Source organism: Platalea leucorodia (assembly GCF_965183815.1).
Source record: "Platalea leucorodia genome assembly, chromosome: 10".
Classification (NCBI taxonomy): domain Eukaryota; kingdom Metazoa; phylum Chordata; class Aves; order Pelecaniformes; family Threskiornithidae; genus Platalea; species Platalea leucorodia.
Window position 1 is genome coordinate 22936172 of NC_138832.1, and position 21697 is coordinate 22957868.

Sequence of the window (21697 nt, forward strand, 5' to 3'; positions counted from 1 at the left end):
CTGCCAGAGGAGCTGCACGTCCAGGCTGGGGGCTGGGCTGGCGTTTGGTGCGATTTCTACTCCGGTGAACCTATTCCCTGACTGGGATGGCAGCGGCTGCTGGGCTGGGAGAAAGACAGCGTTGCTGTTAGCTATACGCTGCGCAACCGCAACGCAGCGAGCCTCTCTCCTCCTCCAGGCCGGGCCCCGTTCGTGCCGTGGGGAGCGGAAGGACCTGCCAGGGGTTCCCCCGTAAGTAACGGCGCTTGCGCAAGCGCTGGTCCCTGGCTGCGAAGTTCACCCTCTCAGCCACGCTCAGCACTCGGTAACGCGCAGGCCCACTTCCCAGCTCCAGCACTGATGCCACCAGCCCAAGAAGCGGCCTCTTCTTTTGAGAATTAGTAGTCACCGTTCAGTAGCCCCGGGAACACGCCCATGAACCCGCAGTAGTTACCTGATGCAACTAAAGATTATTTCCAAAGCCCCACCTTTAGACTGCTCTAATATATTAAAGGCAAACATTTCACCTCTATTTATTTCATTAGAATAAAACCATTTCAAACTATTTCCCTTAAATTCACAGCTGCTTCTGGCAGTGAAGGACTTGGGTCCATCCGTAAAAGCGTTCAGAGAACACAGGAGGAAGCCGCAGCACCGACTCCTTGATCCAAGCTTCTCCGTCCCCTCTCCCACGCCACCATCCTAAGCCCAGGTGCAGAGCGCTGCAGACTGGATGTGATCACCGTTAAGGAACTAGGCCTATTTACAGGTTGAATGGCTTCCGTCCCCTCCACAAACGGAGCCGGAGAGGAGGGGAGGGGATGTAGAACAGCTCTGTCCTCCCACGGAGGGGCACCACGTACACCTTAGCATGCACGGCTGGAAGAAATACTACTGAGCGGGGCCAAACCCTAGCCTTACCTTAGCGTGAAACTCTACTGCCAGCGTTTTCCCGATTCAAGACGGGCAAAAACCAGCTCAGGCTGGGCCGGGGGGCACCGCCTGGCCTCTCCCTTGGCGCTAGCTGCCCTAGCAATTTTAGGGTTCATGTTCTGGGGAAAAAAAAACAACCCAGATTTCATACTTACAGACTACAGGCTCTGCACGGAGGCACAGGCACGGCCCCTCTCCCGCCCGACATTCCCACGTCGTGCGAGCGAGGCCGTGCTTCCAGGGGGCAGGTACCAAGCGCTCCCGCACCCTTCTCCCCAGCTCCGCTTGGATTTCTCCTCCGCCCGCGCCACGCCACAACTGGATAAAAGCAAGTTCATCCCAAGTGCCCGGAAAGCCATCGGGCAGTCGCACCCGGAGCCAGGAGAAGCGCGCCAGGAGCTGGGACTGCTGCAGCTCAGCGAGGCACCGCTGCCCCCGGCTGATGCCCACCCAGGCGACCCGAGACGCACACACACCTCCCACGATCTCAAAGCACGTTTAAAAAGCTACATTAAAACCAAAACCCAAAGAAAAACCCCACTCTTTCCTTCTCCCCGCAGCTTTTGCAGTTAGCGACTCATCCAATGCACTGTCACAGCACATAAACTGTTCTCGTCGTGCTGTGCTGGCTCAGGTCTCCAGGCTGGAAGCGTCACACGACACTCAGACTTGCAAGATTACAATACAAAAAACCATACGTAACATTTCAGAACCGTATTATTTTAGGGCAAAGATTGAAGACAGTTTTAAATAACAAGTCAAAGTAGTGAAAGATACTTAAAAATGAGACACTCGTGGACTGACACAAACAGAAGTGCAGTATCCTAAGTGCCAGACATACAAACGCCCTCCGAATGATTTCCTCTCTTCTTCCCGCCCAGGAACATCTCTGTCGCCACCCTCCCCAACCAATACTAAGTCCAAACGAACTTTGGAATTGGAATTTATTCTGAGCTCTAGGGGAAGGAATGCGCTGCACAGGAGCGTCGGTGATAACCACATAGAAATAAGCCAGCCCCATGAGGGCAAACTGCTGGACGCGACGTCGTGTTCTCTGCTGTGCTAGATTATTCGGCTCAACTCAGTTTAAAAAAAAAAAAGTTAGTCAAAACTAACTAAAGAGAAACTCATGCTCTTATTACGGGTCTTCCGTTGGTCTCCCAAAGGTGTAATATAGGATAGAACTATTTTTGGAACGGATTAAAAAAACCCCGGGTTTGAAGTCTTTGCAGACCCTGTGCAAACAGACGTGACGGCTTCTCAAAGCGTCAGACCGGAGCAGGATGCTGTGGCCCACCAGTGAGAGCAGCTCCTCCTCGCCACACAGACATCAGAAGACGTTTTTGTAGCTATAAAGAAATTTATTTGGGGATGAGACTTGTCACTACTAGAAGCCAGACTCTAAGCTGGCTCTCAGGATCTAAATCACACTTTTCTTTGGACAATAAATTTCAAGTCGCACTTACTGTCCTATTTTTCAAAAAGGAATGATGATGACAAAAAAAAAAAAAAACCAAAAACTATTACCGAAATGCGTTAGTTTCAGCTGAAGCCATCTTCCATCAGAAACCATAGGATCTGATCCAACAAAGTTCTCCCTAGGGATGTTTATGAGTAGAGTAGCTCAGTGCTTTGTATGCTAGTACTGCTGTATGTTGTCTCGTATCAAAAAAAAACCAACAAACAAAAAGTTTAACTGCATGTGCAGCCTCAGCTCTCCAACCACTGCCACACGCTGCACTGCTCGCCCAGAGTCAGCCTCTCTTCCCTTGGGGAAAAAAAGGTAATTAAAAAAAAAAAAAAAAAAATCAACCCCCCAAAACAAAACATCACCCACGCCACGCTGGTTCCAAAGGCGCACGCTCCTCCTGAGGGCTGGCGGGGGGCCTGCGTTACTCCTTGGCATCCTGCTCCTCTCCCTCCTGGGCGCCGTCTTCGCTGGCCTCCTTCTCCTCCTTGCTACGCTTGTTCTTTTTGTGCTTGTGGCGCCGGTGACTCTCCCCCTCCTCGCTCTCGTGCTGTTTGCTGCGGCGGGGAGGAAAGGGGAGAAAAAAGTGACATCGGCGCGGCTCTGCCACAGGAGACCCAGGCACCCACCCTACATCACGCGTGGGGCCGGAGCGCTTTGATCCGGAATAAAGACGGATGAGGAGCGCTGAGGGCATCGCGGTGCCACTGCAGGGCTGCGTCGTGTTTATTGGGGACGATCTGATAGCGCACGTGGCTGAAGCAGGGGCGGGTTATGCAAACCGCCGGAGGCGCTTGCTTTACCCCAGCGCGCGGTCCGGGCAGGGAGCAGGCTGGGCAGGCTGCTCTCAGAATGATTTCTGGATGGTTTTTATGAGCAACGTCTCCGCGTCCTTCCCGCTCCTAAGGGAGCTCTACCAATTCTGACAGATCTCAAGGCTCAATGTGAAGCACTGAGGCTGCTGAGAGAAGGAAGAGTCCGAAATCTAAGAGGTGTTTAAAACTTTCACTCCTCTGAACATCTTGGGGAAATCCCTGGGCTAGAGGCAAGAAAGGGATCGATGTAGCCAGAGAAACCTGGGTTTCCTAATGGGAGGCAGTTCCTGCTTCTACTTCTGCTTACTCATAAACGACCTGGCACGTCACTGGCTTCGTGCTTTAAAACTCCTCTATCTCCTCCCCCAGAACTGTTTTCCAGATGCAGCTGTGCTCCACGCTGGGCCCCGCGCCCCAAGGCGGCCATGGAGGGGCCGGAGCGTGGCCAGAGCAGGGCAGCGAGGCTGGGGCAGGGGCTGGAGCACAAGGCTGGGGAGGAGCGGCTGGGGGAGCTGGGGGGGCTCAGCCTGGAGAAGAGGAGGCTGAGGGGAGCCCTCATCGCTCTCTGCAACGGCCTGAAAGGAGGGTGGAGCCGGGGGGGTCGGTCTCTGCTCCCCAGGAACAAGCGATGGGACGAGAGGGAACGGCCTCAAGCTGCGCCAGGGCAGGTTTGGGTTGGGTATGGGGAAAAACTTCTTCCCCAAAGGGCTGTCAGGGCCTGGCCCAGGCTGCCCAGGGCAGCGGTGCAATCACAGTCCCTGGAAGCATTCAAAAAACGTGTGGATGTGGTGCTTAGGGACAGGGTTTAGAGGCTGGGTTAACGGTTGGACTCGATGATCTCGGAGGTCCTTTCCAACCTTATGATTCCATGGCTAGCTGCGGACGTCTGTACAGGGTTTCTGTGAGGTGGGAGAAATCCCAGCCAGAGTGGCCCTGACCGGGCTGTGCACGGCTCCGAGCACCACCGCCGCAGCCAGCCGCACCGCGCACGCACGGCGCGCCTGACACAACCCGCGGACGCCCCGAGATCAGCCTCGCTCCCGTCGGGGCAGGTGGAAAGGCGGGAGCTCTGGGTTTGCCCGCTCCGGCTCTCGGCCCCTCCTGGGAGGAGATTTTCTGCTGCTTCTCAAACATCCAATTGCTTCTCCTCCCAGGCTGAAAACCAAGTGAGGTCTCTGGAGCTGACCGTGGTGTGAAGGTGGCAGAATTAGACCAGAGCACAGGAAAAAGCAGATTAAATTTGTCACAGGAAGACGTACGGTCACACAGGACAGACGCCCAGCTCCACGAGTGGGGACAGAGTCAGGTGTAGAGACAAATTCTTACCGCAGCTGGGATACCAGTTTAGCAGCAGAGACACCCAACTGGCTGAACCACTGGCTGAAAAGCGTCCGGCTTCAAGTCGTTTTCTGACTTGTTTAATAAATGGTTTCATAGTCATTAAAACGGGGGGAAAAAAAAAGAAAGACAGAAAAGGCTGCTTCTCCTCACGCATCGTCAGCCACCTTGTGGCCACCAACACGGCAGTGGCTTATGCCTGAACAATGTGACTGTCCTGTAGTATTTAAACAGGAGTCGGTGCTTCCCTTCAGACTGGTCAATTTGCAGTAAACTGGAAACTACAAGGAAACCCGTTCACCTTCCTGCAAATGCCTTAAACAGGCTCAAATCTCAAAGCGCCTCAAGCAGGGACTCTGGTACGCACTCGAAGTGGCCTTGAACGAAAAGTCTTTCTCCACGTGCTTTAGCTAACGAACACTTCCCATCCTACCACTCGGAGCAAGACCGAGAGCATCTGCGTGTGGTTTAAGGAGCAGGGGAAAAGCCACCTCATCCCCACCTCCTGCAGCAGCCCAGTTCTGTAAACCGAGCTCTCAAGCAGATCCTGACACTGCTTCGGTGAGTTCCACCCTGCTCCTGCAGCCAGGTACCTAACCCGACTGCAATTCTGAGTAGAGGAAGCTGAGAAATGACCCTTAAAGCCACTGGCTTGTTAGCCTGGGACCAGCTCAGCTTCCGTTTGTTTTGTATTCGGTTGTGATCGTGGTCCTGGCCTCTTCCCGTCGCTTTGCTTCCAACCCTTCAGCAATCAGCCCTTTCTTGAAAACGTATTCATCTCCTTAAGAACGAGAACAGCCTTTTGCCTCCAGTCACTACGGAGGGGTTTTTCTGATACCAGTTCCAAAATAAGGGTAGTTACCTACAGAGCTGACATGAATTTCATCTAAAAGAAGGAACTAAGCTGAAGCACCAAAAAACCGAGCAAGTCTGCTCGAGTCATGACCAGGATGCAAATGGGCACAGCAACTGAGCTTTGCCTCAGACTGGACCTGTTACTTTGCTAGAAGATGCTCTCACAGGAAGATCCTCTGTAGCAAATACACTTTCTCCAGAAAAGCTGGGATTTTAGGACAGCCAGCTCTGCTCCAGAAGTGTTTCACCTTTGTCCAGATCATCGTCACTACCAGAAGCCCTGGGCACAGAGCTCTGATCAAGCAGTGCTCAGCCTCCTGCTCCAAGAGGAAATTTCAGATCGCAAGCTGAAGCAAGCTCTTCTCTCTGCACAAGGACACCTAATACTGAAAGCTGATGCTTCTGCTATCGTTCTGCATTTTACTTTGTGCGTGCTTTCTTAACAGCAGGAGCTACGCTGTTCCGATGTGGTGTTTAGCACAGGTTAACCTCTCCTTTGTCAATCAGTGCTGCCATTTTGTGAGTCGGCAGCCTGCCAGCCGCCTTACTGAGACCTTACAAACACCGAGGACTCCTCTCCCTGCTGCAGACAGCTCTGCCTCCTGCCCGGGCACGTGCCCGAGGGCGCTCTCTCTGCCTGGGCGTCACATCTCAGGACACCAGCAGCTCACAGCAAGCCAGCGTGACCCAGGGCGACAGTTCGCCCTGAGAACATCACCCTTCTTGTCTGCAGCTGAGGGGTGTTCCCCTTCAGCCCCAGTCAAGCCCAGTTCAATCCCTAGACAGTTCTTACCGTCTCGAAGACTTATGCTTGCTGCTCTCCTCTTTGTCTCTGTGCCGGCGCTCCCGGTGACGATCCTCTCGCTCCCTGCTGCGATCTCGACTCCGGCGGTAGTCACGCTCAAAGTCGTAGCTGCGCTCTCGGCTGTAGTAGCGGTATCGTTCATCATCACTTAAGAAGAGAAAGGAGAAGTGAGGCAGAGGAACGCACCACTCGTGGACCTGAAAGTCAGGAGCCATGTTTACAGGACTGCAGAACCCCATCCTTGCCCATGAAATCTGTCACCTCTTAGTCTAGCAACAGGCTGAGGTATTCATGATGCTCCTGAAAAGACCTGTAACAATAAGCTGCTGCCGCTTATTGAACCCACGCTGCAACCCAATCCCAGTTCCTAACCACCGTGAAATAACCTTCTCCATTTGCCGCCCAAATGGTTGAATATCATGGCTTCCTCCTGGCCTCTCAAGGCAAAGGGCTTACAAAACGTGTTCTCTGGATTTGCCAAGGGACTACCTTAGCAGCAGGCACGTGGCCAACGTCTCGGGGCTTTTGCCCTCACAGTCCTTCCAGAATATGCCCAAGACATCCAGCTACCTTGTTGAAAGACAACAGAAACATGCTCCTCTTCCCATTCTGCCTCCCCTGGTGCTGGATCCTACCTCACAACACCACCGTCCCAGGTAACCTGGAGCGAGTTAGAGCGCGAGTCAGACAAAAGGACTCTTCTTCCCTGTGAGCTGAAAAACTCAAATTGTGAGTGCAGCTGACCTGGCCTTTCTGCCTACACCTAACGGTCTGCTCGAGGCACCTCATTCAGTCCACGCACAGGAGTGGGCATCACGTACCCCAAATTCAGGTACGTCCCGCACTCCCCTTCCCTCCGCATCTCACAGTCCCTGTTCAACTTCTGAAAGCCAAAACCTGAAGGTTCAAGAAGTCCCACTGTGGGGAACAATATTTAGACTCTGAGAGAAAGGAAGTCTGAAACATCGTCCTAACACTCATGGAAACAAGCCAGACCAATCCGTGTCCAATATCAATCATCTGGGAGGGCACGGCGGCTTGCCCTGCTTTGGGAAGCACGATCTGAGGGGTCAGCATGCTTGAAAGCAGCCAGAAACGTGCTCAGGAGTGCCGATCACAGGACTCGGCTGCAGCAGGAACCTGCTCGGGAAGCGTGGGAGTCTGAGCTCTTCCAACTGCAGCACGTTTGTCTTCTGTTCTGTTCCTCCCCCTTCCACCCACAGTGCCCACAGGCTTGTAAGGAGGGGGAAAAAAAAAAAAAAAAAAGGGGTTAGGTTGCCCTCTTTGCTCACCCCCTGCGCCGGGGAGTTCCCGGCAGGCAGCACCCCTCTGCCAGGAACGCGCACTCTGATCATGTTTTGAATGACTATTGGTATTGCTGAGCCTGAAGCCTGCAAAACACTGACGCTGCCTGGGACAGAACAAAAAAGCGACGGGTTTAGAAAGAGTCTCTGCAGCCTAGCCTTCACTTGAGCTCTCTAGATCAACGCTGGGAGGCTGAAAGCCTCCTTTCCCAAGCGCTCCCAGCGCTGCTGTCGCCTGCGATCACACCAGTTCCCACCAAGGTGGCTGTCTCCAGCGCTGCTGGCAGGAACGCCTGGTTAAGGATTTACATTTCATGGCTGACTCCTGGTGAACGGCACTCCTTGCCCTGAAAGCCTCTAGAGGAGAGCTGAGCGAAGCACGGGTGGTTTTCCCTTTGATCTGACAGTTGCATTTAGAAGACAAGAAGCAGCAGCTTCCACAGCCGACATTTCACACTGAGCTGTGAAATACCTGGCGAACAGAGGGGCTATTTCATTTACTGGCCTCACATTACAGGTGGGAGAGCAAGCGAAACTGGTTCTGCTGGATTTAAACAACAAAAAAACCCCAACCAGACACAGGAAATCAGCCAGTGACACTGGCTCCTAGTTTGTCCTCTAGCGATTGATCCAAAGCATCTCTTCCCCAGACATTTCAGCACATTAAACTGGTACGATCTATAATCCCATCCCTTGACCAAACACCGCCCTGCGCTCCCGGCCAAGGCCAGAGCTCCCGACTGGGCAGCTGCGAAGAGAAGCTGCCGACAAACAGCACTCACTTGTTGTATTCACTGGTGGTCGGAGTGCGGTCTCGGTCTCTCTCCCTTTCCCTTTCCCGCTCGCGCTCCCGCTCCCTCTCGCGCCTCGAGCCCGAGTATTCCCAATGGCTGCTGCTGGAACTGCTCGTGCCTTTGTCCACCGTCGTCACCCAGGGCGTGTGGGATGTGGAGATGGGTGGGTAGCTGATGAAACCTGAATCTGCAGTGAGAGAGCAGAATCCTCGTTCATCCAAAGCATTAACAGCATCCTCTCCATCCCTCCTGTCCCAAAGATACCCTCTGGAGGTACAGCTGAATCCAAGGAGACAACAAGGGCCCGGCTCCCTCCTGTCCTCACTCTCCCTTTTTACTTTCAGCAGTTTGCTAAGAGCACGCGAACACCTTTTCCCTGAGGAAGACGCAAGCAAGACCAGATATTGACAGACGTTGCTGCAAAATCTCCCCAGCCGCTTGCCCAGCACATGGCTGCAGGGGCTGTGCGCTCCCCCAGCTCTTGCTCTCTATAGGTCCTGCTATATAGGGCATGCTATAAGGTCTCTGCTGGGAGAAGTTTCAGTCCATCCCTCCCAGACATCCTGGCTTAGAGGGCAACGGTGCCCGCGATGCTGAGGCAGCCCTCTCCTGCTGCTGAGCCAGCCGAGTTTAGGTAGTCCCAGGCTCTTGGCCCGCATTGCTGGCGGGGCTGCACCAGGGAAGGAAATCTGCTGAAATTCTGGCACTGCCTCTTCCATTAGAAAACAAAAGGAGGCCGATGCCGGCATGTGCCTGTGGGCAGGGAAGGCGATAACGTGGGGCAGGAGGGCGTTCAAAGGCTCAGGGAGGAGATGGGAAGCTGATGCTTGTGCTTGTCCCTGAAGGTGGGGGAGAAGGGAGAGCGCGTGAGCGAGTAGCGAGTACTCGTGCGAACAAGCACACAAACACGTTGCTGAGGCACGTGGGGAAGCTTCTCTGTTGCCGGGTACCTGCACTGAGAGCAGCGATCTGAGGCTTAGCACTCAACTACAGAATCGCATTCATCGCTGCTGCAAAACACTCAGCTTTCTGAGCACGTAACGGCGTAGTCAAGCTCAGCGTGTGTTTCTAGCGCTGGGATAGTCTGGGGCACAAGCAAGACCCTAAAGTTAAAGCAAGCGTGAAGTCCACCAGCTTAAGAAAAGCCTAAACTGCCAAACAGCAGAGAAGAGAGAAGCAGTTTGACCGTTTGTTGTCTTCAGTGCTCACCTGCAGAGTTGTAGCCAAACGGAGGAGGCTGCCTGTTATTGTAGCTGGCTGGCTGGCTTTGGAGAGAGAAAAGGAAGCGTTACTAACATCAGCGACCCCTCGCAGGTACCTCCGTGCTGCCAGTTCACCCGATTTTTCCTGAAGGTCTGTGGAACACCCCCATGGGAAACCCACGGTTTCAGTGGCTCTTTCAGGTTGCACCGCAAACTATCAGAAACGCGTACGGGTGCGGTTGCTTTGCCACAGCTCCTGCAGCTGCTGTGGCTCAGTCGCCTGCCCCGCTTTACCCCTGCCTTCTGTACAGCAGGCAGGCTTCCTGGGAAATCACCAGGCTCACAAAGTACCTGGAGAATCTATAGAAACCATCTGGAGAAACACAACATGCTATCAACCACTGCGCTAGGCCTAAGCACACGCCTCGATTTTACGGACTCCTTCCCGTGCCACGGACACGACAGACGGAGGTCCATGCCCAGAGGATTCCCTGCAGACTCTGCTCTCACCCCCCGCCCCGATCCAAGACCGGACTACGAATGACCAGCACCCGTTTCAGACCCGTCCTCCGCCCCTCCCGGCCGTGGAGAGCTGCACCCGTGGCTCAGCCCAGGTGTGGTCTTACCCGTCCAAGGTGGGAATGAGGAGAGCTGGTGGCGGTGCCAGGGGAGGCGGGAACAGCCCTAGACACAGAAGCGTAAGTCATCACACAGATCTCGCGGCTTGCCGCGCGCGAACGCGACTTCACTGCTGTTTACAGCTAAAAGCAGTTAAAGCATCTTGTTACTCTAAACAAGGCCCTGTTTGACATGGAGCAATTTTCCTTCAGGGCTGTAGCTCCTACTGAAATTAAAACCCTACAGCTGTGTTAGTTCTGTAGGGGTATGGAAAGAAAAATAAAGGAAGCACTACCTTCTCTTTTGGCTTATTCATCTTAAACACAGGATTCATTAAGGAGTAAACATTAACCCTTACACTCCTGCGGAAGACAGAAAAGACTGGTTCTCGGGATGCAGACACGTTGCAACTACAGCAAAGGTTTTATTGCTCCATTGATTAAAACAAATAACTTTGTTTCTTAGAAAGCACATAACATAGAAGTCACCTGGGTTGGCTTGTAGCCAATTTTCTGAGCACTTATACATTTAAAAATATGAGAAGACATAGCACCAACGACGCAGAGAGCTGCCTGAAAGGTCTGACACTTTAAAAATGGGCCCGATGTCAAACACATGAAGAGTTATTATACAAAATCACAAGGCAGTATCTTCAAGAAAGCAGAATTAAGCAGAAGTTTATGAAGGCCACTTCCAGAAGTGACAGAAGTCAAAGTCCTCAACCCTGACCAATCTGAGAGCGAGAAGGAGGTGCCGACCGCTCCTAAGGGAACTTCTGAAACTTGTATCCATACCTGTAAGCAACCATTATTTCTACAGGCAGTTACCAATGCCAACGAGAACGGGCTAGCCACCCACTGGCTTGACTTCGCATAAAAATTCCTCCGTTTATTACTAAACCAAAAAAAGGAGCAAACTGTCCTGATGCAAAGGACAGGAGTCATCTGACCAACCGCAGTCGTTTACATCGAAGCCAGCAGCTCCCGGTTCCTTTTCAAGTCAGCGGAGATTGAGCCAGCGTAGTCAATGCCACCGCGGGACAACTCACCACCGCGGGACAACTCATCACCTCGCACCGCGAACACCTAAAATGGGTCAGGAGCAGCCCTCCCTAGAAGCATCTCACCGCAACGAGGGGCAGCCTGAAGTCTCCGGCTCAGCTAGCGGAGATCTATGCTGCAAACAAGTTGGGGGACATGTCTCACTCTTAGATGCCTTCTTTTTTTTTTTTTCCCCTTTCTTTTCTTAAGATCTTCCAATAAAACGCAACGCCCAGAGCATTTCGATCACACTTGCGCAAGTACTTCAAAGGACTACTGTTAGAAGCACCTAACTCTCATGGTGGCGGAGCATCGTCCTTACCATAATTAGCAGGTATTCTCCCTCATCTCCCTTTCCAACCCAGCTACCTGAAGTGGAAGTTCTTTGCAACAGCCTGGTCATTTCATCCACCTCGCTCCTCCCAAACGCCTTCCATCTAAATGCACTTGCCTAGCAACTGGGCGCTGCAACCTCTCCAATCGAGGCCAGGTTGCATCCAGTTTCACTACAATATAGTTCTTCTAAATCCAAGCTTACTGCGAGCAGGTTCCTTCTAGCATAACAACGAAAACCAGCTCTGCTATATTACTGTACACTGAGAGGAGCACGAGAAGTGACATTTTAACAAACACAGGACATTTCTCAGTCTGAGGGACAGCCCAGCTACGTAGGTTTTCCACATTTCCATTTGGGAAGCCCAGGGCAGACCATGAATACAAAAGCACGGACACAAAAGCTGTGAATCAAGTCCAACGTCTCTAACGTACAGCGAGGACAAGCACATCAAGACCCAAGTGCTTTGGGTGCAGACCTTTTGCAAGTCCGCGAATCAGGTATGCAGGGTAAGGCAGAGGCAGTGGCCCGACTGCGTATACGCGGCCACCATCAGCCTTGGATTCTCAGAGGTACGGCATCTGGCCAGAGCTCTCGCTCCAAATGGCCTGCTGTACTAACAGCTACACTGGCTTTCCCTGCACTAGGCAAAATGTCCGGTAGGAAAAAAAAATTACAGCTAGAGGAAATTCAGTTTTATAGTAGCTCTGAATTAGTGGGGTTCTTAACTTATGCACAAGATTGGTTGTTACGTTTCTTTGTTAGTATTCACCATCTCTACTGCACACCAGGGAGCAAAGGCTTCTGCTGGAAATGGCATTGGTTTGGCTCAGTCTCACACTCCAAATTCCTGTACAAGCACCAATTCGTCACTCAGACTTCTGCTGTGCAAATACCATAACAAGAACTAAACCATTTCAAATCTAAGCGGCTTTTGCCATCTGAAGTTCTCCATTTCACTTTTTAAGTCAGTCTTCAGAGACAGAAGAAGACAGCATTAGGAAGCCCTATAGATTATTATTTAGGTCCAGAATATAAGATAAGCAGCTAGAGTTCAACGCTGCATCGGAGTTTATTAGCCTTAAATTAACTGTGCTCTAAAATGGGCCTTGGTGTCATCCTGTCTCGTGTTACTGAACCCAAAAGCTCAGAGAGGGCCACCTGCGCGTTCAGAATCACCGTTGTTATTAAGAGCAAATTAACACCTACCTGGAATAGGACCGGGTGGTGGCAGACCTATGGGAATAAACAGGCAAGCAAAATGAGCGAGGACAACAGGTACAGCATCTCATCTCTGCACCTCAAGCTAAACCTAAGAGCACAATTTTGAATAAGTTTCACATATTTAAGCACACAGACCAGCAGAAAAACTGGTACTATTAAGCAGTAACTAGCCTACAAACAATATAATTTCCCCAAATGATGATCTCTCTACCTTTATAATTATAATTTTAAATGTTGCAGCTTTCTTACACTGGAGAATTCCTTTTTCCCAGTGTCAACACACAAACAATTGATTTGGCCTTCAGAACAAGTGAAGGAGCTGGAGAGGGGAACCTGCTGCAGATGCCAGCGTGTCCTTTTGCTTGTTTCTACTTGGTTGGGTTCTTTTAAAAAACAGGTCGATCAGAACCGCATCGTGAGATCAGACACCCTGGTCGACAACCAAAAAACGAGTGAATGGTTTACCTTGATTTTACCAATCATTTTAATAAAGGCAGTGGGGAAAGCTACCGTGGTCCACCAGTGAGTACTGCAGTAATAATCCTCCTCAGATTAAAAGCCTTGACCGTATTTTTTATTCTGTATCTTCTGCATGTGCAGCCAGTGCAAAATAGAGGAGCTGCTGCACGACGTGCTCCTGGTGACTTCTCCGGAGTCTGGCTGCTGCCTACAGGACCAGGGAAAGCCCAGAGCATGGCCTTCGCTTCAGCCTCGATGCGCCATTTAAGCCAGAAGCGACAGGGGCACAGGCACGACTCGGGCTGGATCAGAAGACGCACGGACATCGTAGGAAGTGAAGACAGAAAAATGTGTCTTAGGCTGCGGCCCGTACGTCTGTAAAGGTGCACTGAAAAGGGTCAGCAGAAAAACGACCCTGAACACCTGCAGGAGCACTCACTTGGCCTTTTCAGTTGTAGAGTTCTTTGTTCTCTCCACCAGCATTGCCCTGGTTTTGCCCAGAAACAGGACTACTGGCCTCCGCGTTGCTGATGCATTAAGAAATTTTGTGGAAAGCGAGTTCTTACGTGCACAGAAGAGACAGTGAAACTGTTCTGTAACATGGTGCTCAAGGCAACGAAGGAGAAAAAAATTAGGAATTTTACCTCTGCTATCTCAAAAGGTTTCAGGACTCGGTCTGTAACTGCAGAGGCAGAGGGCACTCCTGCAGGCACAGGACTTATCTCCACAGTGTCTTCTCAAGTGCCAAGTGCTCTTAGCGCAATACAAACCCGTCTGGTCATCGATAAGAGCACACAAACTTGCCAGTGCTGAGGCCTGACCACACCCAATGGGCTGGAAACCCACGGTAAAGACCTCATTTATATTCTTTGTATTTTGCTTTCAAAATAAAGCACCGCTCTAATGCCTGCACTGGACACTAGACTCAGTAGTAACAATCATCCTGCAGTGGCAGTTGGCACAGAAACAAACACAGAAAGACACAAATCTTGGTGTTTCAAGGCATAAACCGACCAAGAACTGACCTGGATTAGGAGGAAAGTTGTTAGAGTTGCTGTTGCAGAATTGCCAATTCCAGCACCACTCTTGAAACATTTGGAATCAGCCGTAGCCAGACAGGATCCTGAACTAAACGGCCCGCTGATGTGACACAGGACAGCAATTCCTGTGTTCTCAGCTTCCTCCACAGATAAACAGGAACCCATTTCTTTACATTTATCAATAAAGCAAACGGATCGGTACCACCCAAAGGCTCTCTCACGGAAACAAAGCCTAGAGTTTTGTTTTGTTTTTTCCAAAGAACAGCTTCCATTCTTTTAAGTATTCAAGGACAAATGTTAAATAGGCTGATGGAGACGCTGCACAAAGACTGGCCAGGTCTGAGAACCTGTGACCTGACTGCCCGACTGTCCCACAGCATTTAACGATTACACCTTTGATTTGCTCCAAGCCTGGGACGTCCTAACTTGCAGCCTCAGAGTGCCGTATGTTGCCGTGTGAACACATACCTGGAGGATGCAGGGGAGGTGGAACAGAAGTAACTGGTGGAGGAGGGTGGAGGAAGTGTGGTGGAGGTGGCCCAGCGAGCGGGGGAGGCGGTGGGCCTGCTGGTGGTGCAAACGGCTGTTGCTGAGGTGGCTGTTGGGGCTGTGATGGCTGCTGGGGCTGCTGTGGGGGTTGTGGCTTACTTCCGTGGTCTCCAAGGACCTTAGAAGGCAGAGGAACGAGAAGAGAGCGTTTTAATCTCTTTGCTCCTGCAGCGAGGACGTCGCTGTGCTGGCATAAAGGGAGCGTATCACCAAAACAGGCAGCGCTGCGATACCTGGAGAGACCAGGCTATGCTGTACCCAGGGGATGACATCTTTTGGGGAGGAAGGCTGCTTGGTCAAAGCAATCAATATGCTTAGCAAGGGATCTTCTCTTACGCAGAACAGCAGCGAGACTAGATTCCAGCTGCATACACAACCGTGCAAGACATGTGACATTTCAGTGCTACGAACACCTTTTGTTCACAGGAACTGCCACCAATACAGGTTTCAGATTAAAAGCTGCCATATTTGAGGATGACACAGTAGTCCTTTTCTTTTTTTTTTTTTTTTTTAAACTCGATTTATCTTTCCTGAGGGCAGCAAGAGGCCAAATTCTGCTCTAGATCGTGCTCCCGTAGGTCACAGGAAGACTGGGTTCCCATCTGTCTGACAAAAGCAGGTCACATACCCACTACTGCTGAAGGAATGATCAATACGCAGAGATACCAGAATGACCTGGAAATACAGGTATCAGCGCGTGTAAGTGGGAGGAACAACCACCATTTCCCGGCAAATTCTTTCTCTTAGGCAAACTTTTTTGGGCCATTGTTGGCAAAATTTGGAAAACTGACCACTAAAAAAAAAAAATAAACAGACACAAAAACACATGTAAAAACAAAACCGGGAATTGCGTCTGGACAAGGGAAGGTTCTGTATTTGTTTTTTTTTGTTTGTTTGGTTTTTTTTTTACGGAGTTAGGAGTGGTTGGCAGGAGGAAGGTGGTTAAGAGAAGAGTTCTCCACAGATGGTCCTCAAACCCTACACACAGCTCCTTCCTACCCAGAAGCCAACCAGAACATTATGGTCATACACTGGACGTGCAAGAGCAGAACTGAGTCCAGTTTTACCCCAGGCTTTTATTTCTTGTAACGGACAAGATCCAGTAACACAGGCCCACCCTAAGTCATCTAATGATGCTTAGACTAAATGTGACTTCAAAGTAAAAAGAAACACAAGTGCAAGTAGAAGTCCTCCACCGCAGAAGTGGAGATTCCAACCTGACAGCGGAGGGGAAGGGGATAATCCACGTACGAGCCTCCCAGCTACGCACCCCGAGGAACACTTTGGGAGAGCTGATGAGAGAAGGAACTTGGGCCTTACCACTCAGGTGGGAAGGCGAGTCTTTAAAGGACGATCCCTAGCTCCTAGCAAGATAAATCTTTTAACACAGAAGTTAATTCAACCTGCAGAAGGGAACGATACGTGCATACACCTCGACAGGGCTGATACTACCTACTGCTTTGTGGGCACAAACAGTGACACGGGCGGTCAGGAACGCACAGACATTTGCTCAGGGCTCACTAGAAGCGCAATAAATTCAGAAAATTGTCAAGATGGTGCAAAACATTTACCTGAATTGGGTTTTCCTCAGAGGCGTGCTTATCCCGTCGTCTTCCTTCTACTCTCCTAATTGTGCCTGCCTGGCCACCGATCACATCAATTGTCCCACCCAGCTTCCTGGTACAAAGCAGATGCATCTTTTTAGGTTCAAAGGCATTAGAAGGAGCGCTTTTCCCCACTATTAGACAGATTTCTCCCCTACCTTCTTTTCTACCAGGGAAAAGTGGCTAGAGGCAGCACTCAAACTGGACAAGAGGCGAACGAGAATTCCTTTTTCACTTCTGAGCAATTTGAGCTCTGCATGGAGGGGTGAGTTAGGCCTCTCTGAACACCCAGAAACACGATCCAAAGAATCACCGCATACGGGTGTAATAACACAGGCTGCACGCTCTGGTTCAGAGCTGAAATCCTTTACTCGCTCTCCAGATTTGAATAATCACTCCCAGATCAGGCTCAGAGAAAGTGGAGAATATTTATCAGGAGAAGCCTTTAACGTTATCAGCCCAGATTTTTCCTGCTTTCTGTCCAACCTTCCAAGTGTTGCTGACGCCACTGAAATTATTTACAAATCAGATTCTCAGACACTTTCTAGTCCACCTCCCTGGGGTCTGCTCTGTTTCTAGTGAAGTCAAAAGTTTTGCCACTGCCTTCAGTGAAATCAAGGCTAGATCCTTGAACAAAAACATATTCACATAGCCAAGAAACAGTGCTGTCTATGCACTGGTGGAAATCAGCCACAGAACCTACAACTGTCCACGTTCTTTTATCTCCATACCCAGGTCGTGCTTAGGAGGAGAACATTTTGAGAGGAGCCCGTTGTAAGGTCACCACGGGTAAAGGTTTGTGAGAGAGAGAAGCCCCCGCAACTGAAATTTCAGAATCCCTCATCCTAAATTCATGCAACAATTGATTTGTGGAAGTATGGCCTTAGACGTGTTTTCCTGCAGTTAGGACAGGAAAACCTCAGCACTTTTCCAAGTTAAACAGCAGAATTTTCTATCTCAGTACGAAATTTAGACAAAATGCTGGCTAGTGGGTGAGATAACTGAAATCTGCTCGCTTTAAGTAAAAAAAACCAAACCCAACTCATTGCTAAACCCATGGTTTTGATGCTGCTGTGGTGTATGAAGATACTCAGTCTGGTCCTGACCAAAAGCTCTGCTGCAGGAACAGAATCTCGTGTGTCAGTACTTGCAAAACCAGACTGCAAGTTAAAATGGACAAAAATGCGGTATAGTTACAATAGCATCCGCTTATTTTGCAGTGGTGTAGATCTTCCAACGTCTCAGGAGACGTGCCTAACAGCTGGAAACAAACCTGACTGATCTGATGACACTAGAAGGGGGACAGAAATGCCAGCCAAGTGCTTAAATGCAAACAAAGCAGAGCTTTAAAGCTCATACTTGAAGCGTGTAGTTGGTTCTCTCTCAGACAAAGTGGAAAGTTGGAATGCAGGACTGATTTCTGCAAGACAGGTGTGCGAAAGACGCGATGTGAATAAAACAACAGAAACACCCAGATGCCAAAGCTCTGGCTCTTCTTCATAGCTTTGTTTTTCTGAAGCTTTTGATAAAAACCCCATCAACCTCATAAGGTCAAAGTGGTTTTCCCAGCAGAGGCTGCCAATCAAAATGACTCAATTGTTTTGCTTTGTCCAGCCTTCTGGTTCCTCTCGCTCACTGGAGAAAATAACTAATTAGCATGCACCAAGCAGCGTAGCATACAGGTTCAGAAACCAATAGCTCCTCTTATCAGCTGCCAAACACGTAAACCACTTCAGGAGGCAAAGATTAACATCGTGGGAGTAAGAACAAGCCCAGTAAGCACAAGGAGCCAGCAACGTAAGCCCTCAAAGCCGAGGTATTTGCCTTGTTTTTTCTACTCCCAGAGATGCATCCCTTCAGCTGGGATGGAGGTTTCCCTCCCTGTACAGCTCTCTACTGAGGACATCACCAAGGAGAGGTAAATGGGGGGGTCGGGGTTGCACAGCCCTCAGGAGAGCACTGCTGAAGACAACAGTTCATGAGTGACCACAGCAGCTTCCTGTAAAGTTTAAAAGCTTCTTGTTTCAGGCTTGAGAAGATTCAGATATGGCCCAGGGAGATCCCAGCTACCCCTATGAAGAACACAGCACACCCAGGCTTTGTGTCTGCATCACCTCTTACCTGTTAGGAGGAGGCCCAGCCTTCATGCGTCCTCCCACCAGAGCCAAGAAGTCTGTTTTGAATTCTGTTTTGATGATGTTGTTTTCCACTTCTTTTTCAGCATTTCCTGTTCTTCCTTGCTGAACCTACGGAGAGCAATATGTAACACACAGGTTTAACGCCCTTACTTTCAACTGAACGTAGCATCAGAGATTAACCCTCTGCAAAGGAAAAGGGCTCCCTTGAGGAACAATCACAGGGCGCTTGCAAACAAGCAACCTGTTCTTCAGTCAAGGCGGCAGACATTTCTGTAAACTCGTTGCCTGTTCCAGCCTCAGCCTGCCATCCACTGTCTCCCATTAGAAGTCCAAATGTTTAATAATCTCACATCATTTTTCATGTAGTCCTCAAGCCAAAGCTGGAAATGGTGATACCTGCTGTATTGACTCTTTGGCTGAAGTTCTGATGAACAGCTGTTGGCCACCTGATGGACTTCTGCAAAGGCTGGTGGCCAAAGCAGTCTCCAAAGACAAAAGGCAGCCACACAACCACGACAGTCAACAGCAACAAGCAAAACAGCCATGGATGCCCAGCTCCCCTCTCTACACCTCTCACATCCACGGGATCTTCCAACCAGACACCCCTAAAGCTGGGCAGCCTCAAAGTCAACTGGAAAGTCACTCAAGTCTTGCTAATGTAGTGGTTCAAACCTGCCAGGCAGCTGAACCGTTCACGCCATAGAGGAAAGATTTTTAGCAGAGAGATTTAATCTTTAAAGATACATTTTTGTATTTCTCATCACTGAAAGGAACACAGAACAGTTAGGCATTAAGGCATCTTCTGCTCTTACACTCTCCTCTCGTGATTACAAAAACAAGTTCCAGTTTTATTGTAGCCACATGCAGGAGTAACGTGTCACCTACCGTGATCTTATTCTCAGTGCTGATGGGAGGAGCAGGATCCAGTCCCAGCTGAAGCCGTCGCTGCTTTTCACAATAAGCTTTCCATGTTTCTTCATTGAATCCATAATTAAAGTAATCAGAAAGATCAGCACCTGACAAAGGGAGCAGAAGTTAACATAGGGATTCTAGCAGACCTGCATTCTCAAATTGTCCTTTAACTGCTTAAATGAATAGTTAAGAAAACAAAAATCTTCTAGAGAGCTCAGCTTACTCTCCATTTCATTCTGTCAGAGGGCTGCTGCGTGCCACAGTGAAGATGGGAGGGCGACGACAGCCTGAAGCGCAGTGGGACCATTTGGGACACAGACTACAGCACGCTATTAAAAGAGATGCTTGCAACCACTTATTCACCAACTGGATTTTTTCAGACTGGTTTGTTGCAATTGTCCAAATGAGCTGAGTGCCGGGGCGAGCACAGAAATGACGGTTCCAGCTACCACCACCAAAATGGGATGGTGCCACAGAACCGTTTTCGTGGCGGAGCAAAGCCAACGCGTTCTGCTCCTGACCATCGCTGCCTTTGCTGCTTCGAGAAGAGATTCTGGGACTCGCCCATATCGTGAAGCAGAGCTAAAGTGGAAGTTTTTTATCGATATGTCTCGGACTACACAAGTAATTACAGTTCAGTCATGATCCTAACCATAGCCTTCCACGATTGTTATCTTACTTTGACAGTCTTCTGTGAAACGTGCCAATTCAGCATCAGCACTTCTGAGTAGGAGAGGTGACCACAAACTGGTTGCCAAGAAAACGTAGATGCAGAGGGACAAACATAGCTGCAGCTAGCTCTGTACGGCACGCCTCGCAACGGGAAGCATTACAAAGCATCTCCTAGCCCTGCTCAGGTGTCCCTCAAACATCCCCCTCGCAAAGGGGTCCCTCGACAGGGCAGTTCTAAACCGAGGAGCTGATACGTAAGGGCTAAGCAAAACACTGTGACCATGCTGAGCCAGGATCTGTACAGCAAGGTTTAAGTTTATCTTCTAGGTAGGCCGCTCTTCCTGTTGTACCACCCAAATATGCAAATTTCACCAACAGACTCAGCAACGTGACACTTGCATATCTATTTTATCAGCCTGTATTTCAGCCCTTTATCAGTTCTTCCACACTATATTTCTTCTTCCTCTCCCTCCCTTAAAGAGATACCAACTTGCTGAACAATTAACCGTAAAGGATAAAAACCTGAAAGGCTGTTGAGTAAGAAGCTACTTGCCATCTAAAATAAACTTACAGCCCACACCTCTGCAGACATCTTCCCTCTATTCGTACTTCAACACTGTTTTAAGGCTAGCTGGCTTCATTTCGGTCCAGGGATGTCAGCACCACCACAGGGATTTCCATGCTTTATCTCTGAACTTCACTTCATTGTTTTCCTTCTAGCTTATTTTCTTCCTAGCCCCCTCTTTCTCACTTCACAGTTGATGGGAAATCCCCTGCAGAGGAAAGGCTACGTTTTCTATTATGTCTGTACCAGCTGCTATTCATCACAGAGCGCTTTAGTGCTGGTCTGATGCCATGACACATTGATGTAGTTATTAGCGCTGTCAGGTACTCTGGTGCCCTTCATTTCAGGTAGGCAAGAGATACCAAAACCACACCACAGACAACCTTGTAAAAGCACTACTTACTTAGCATAGCAATATTTCTGAAAGATAAATAAAAGTACAGGGGCTGGCAGGGAGAAGAATTATTTCTGAGAAGATGCAAGTGGATTTTTTGCTTCAGTTAACATTTCATCATAGTATGTTTTATTAGAGTAGCACAGCAAAAATGTGGATCTCTGGTTCCTTCATTTACTTTTGTATCAAATTCAGATGAAAAACAGAAATATATTTGCAGCATCCTACAGCTGTCATGCAAGAGTCGCTTCCGAGTAGAAATCTCCCTAATACTAATCAGGAAGACAAAAGAGCCCATGTACATATTAAAACCTGCTGTGCAAAGTACTATTTGTCTGGACACAGTTTAGATAATATTGCCCAGAAGAAATACGTGGGGACTGCTCAGTCGCAGTTACGCACCTAGGGGCAGAATCTAGCAAAGAATTAGGCAATGCGGCTTTTCTAAAAGAAAAATCCTAGCTTTTCTTGTCAGAGCAGTGCTTTCCTTCCTTTTATTCAATTGTTTGCAGCAGGAGAATTCAACACAACAAGATGGCTTTCCTATCAGGAGATGTGCTCATGTGGCGATTCCCACCATCGCTGCCCTCTGCGAGGGGTGCTTTCCTGCAGAAGTGCAGACGTCCCCCGGGCCCAGACGAGAAGGGCGCCTGGG

At 49.8% G+C, this 21697-nt stretch overlaps 1 protein-coding gene across 5 annotated transcripts in view; it reads right to left on the bottom strand.

Moving 5' to 3' along the window:
- Positions 1-1866: 1866 nt before the first annotated feature.
- Positions 1867-21697, bottom strand: part of LOC309595841 (pre-mRNA 3'-end-processing factor FIP1-like) — a 29585-nt gene continuing 9754 nt past the window's right edge. For 4 of the 5 annotated variants that reach the window (XM_082323251.1, XM_082323248.1, XM_082323249.1 and 1 more), the window contains 10 exons: positions 19385-19515; positions 18483-18607; positions 16329-16434; positions 14677-14875; positions 12695-12721; positions 10120-10177; positions 9501-9556; positions 8280-8478; positions 6182-6340; positions 1867-2937 (listed from right to left, as the gene is read on the bottom strand). In XM_082323251.1, the coding sequence (XP_082179377.1) occupies positions 2805-2937; positions 6182-6340; positions 8280-8478; positions 9501-9556; positions 10120-10177; positions 12695-12721; positions 14677-14875; positions 16329-16434; positions 18483-18607; positions 19385-19515 (1193 nt within the window). In that variant the 3' untranslated portion in view covers positions 1867-2804. Of the gene's footprint in view, positions 2938-6181; positions 6391-8279; positions 8479-9500; positions 9557-10119; positions 10178-12694; positions 12722-14676; positions 14876-16328; positions 16435-18482; positions 18608-19384; positions 19516-21697 lie in introns of those variants that run through there. The other variant, XM_082323252.1, reaches the window with a different exon arrangement.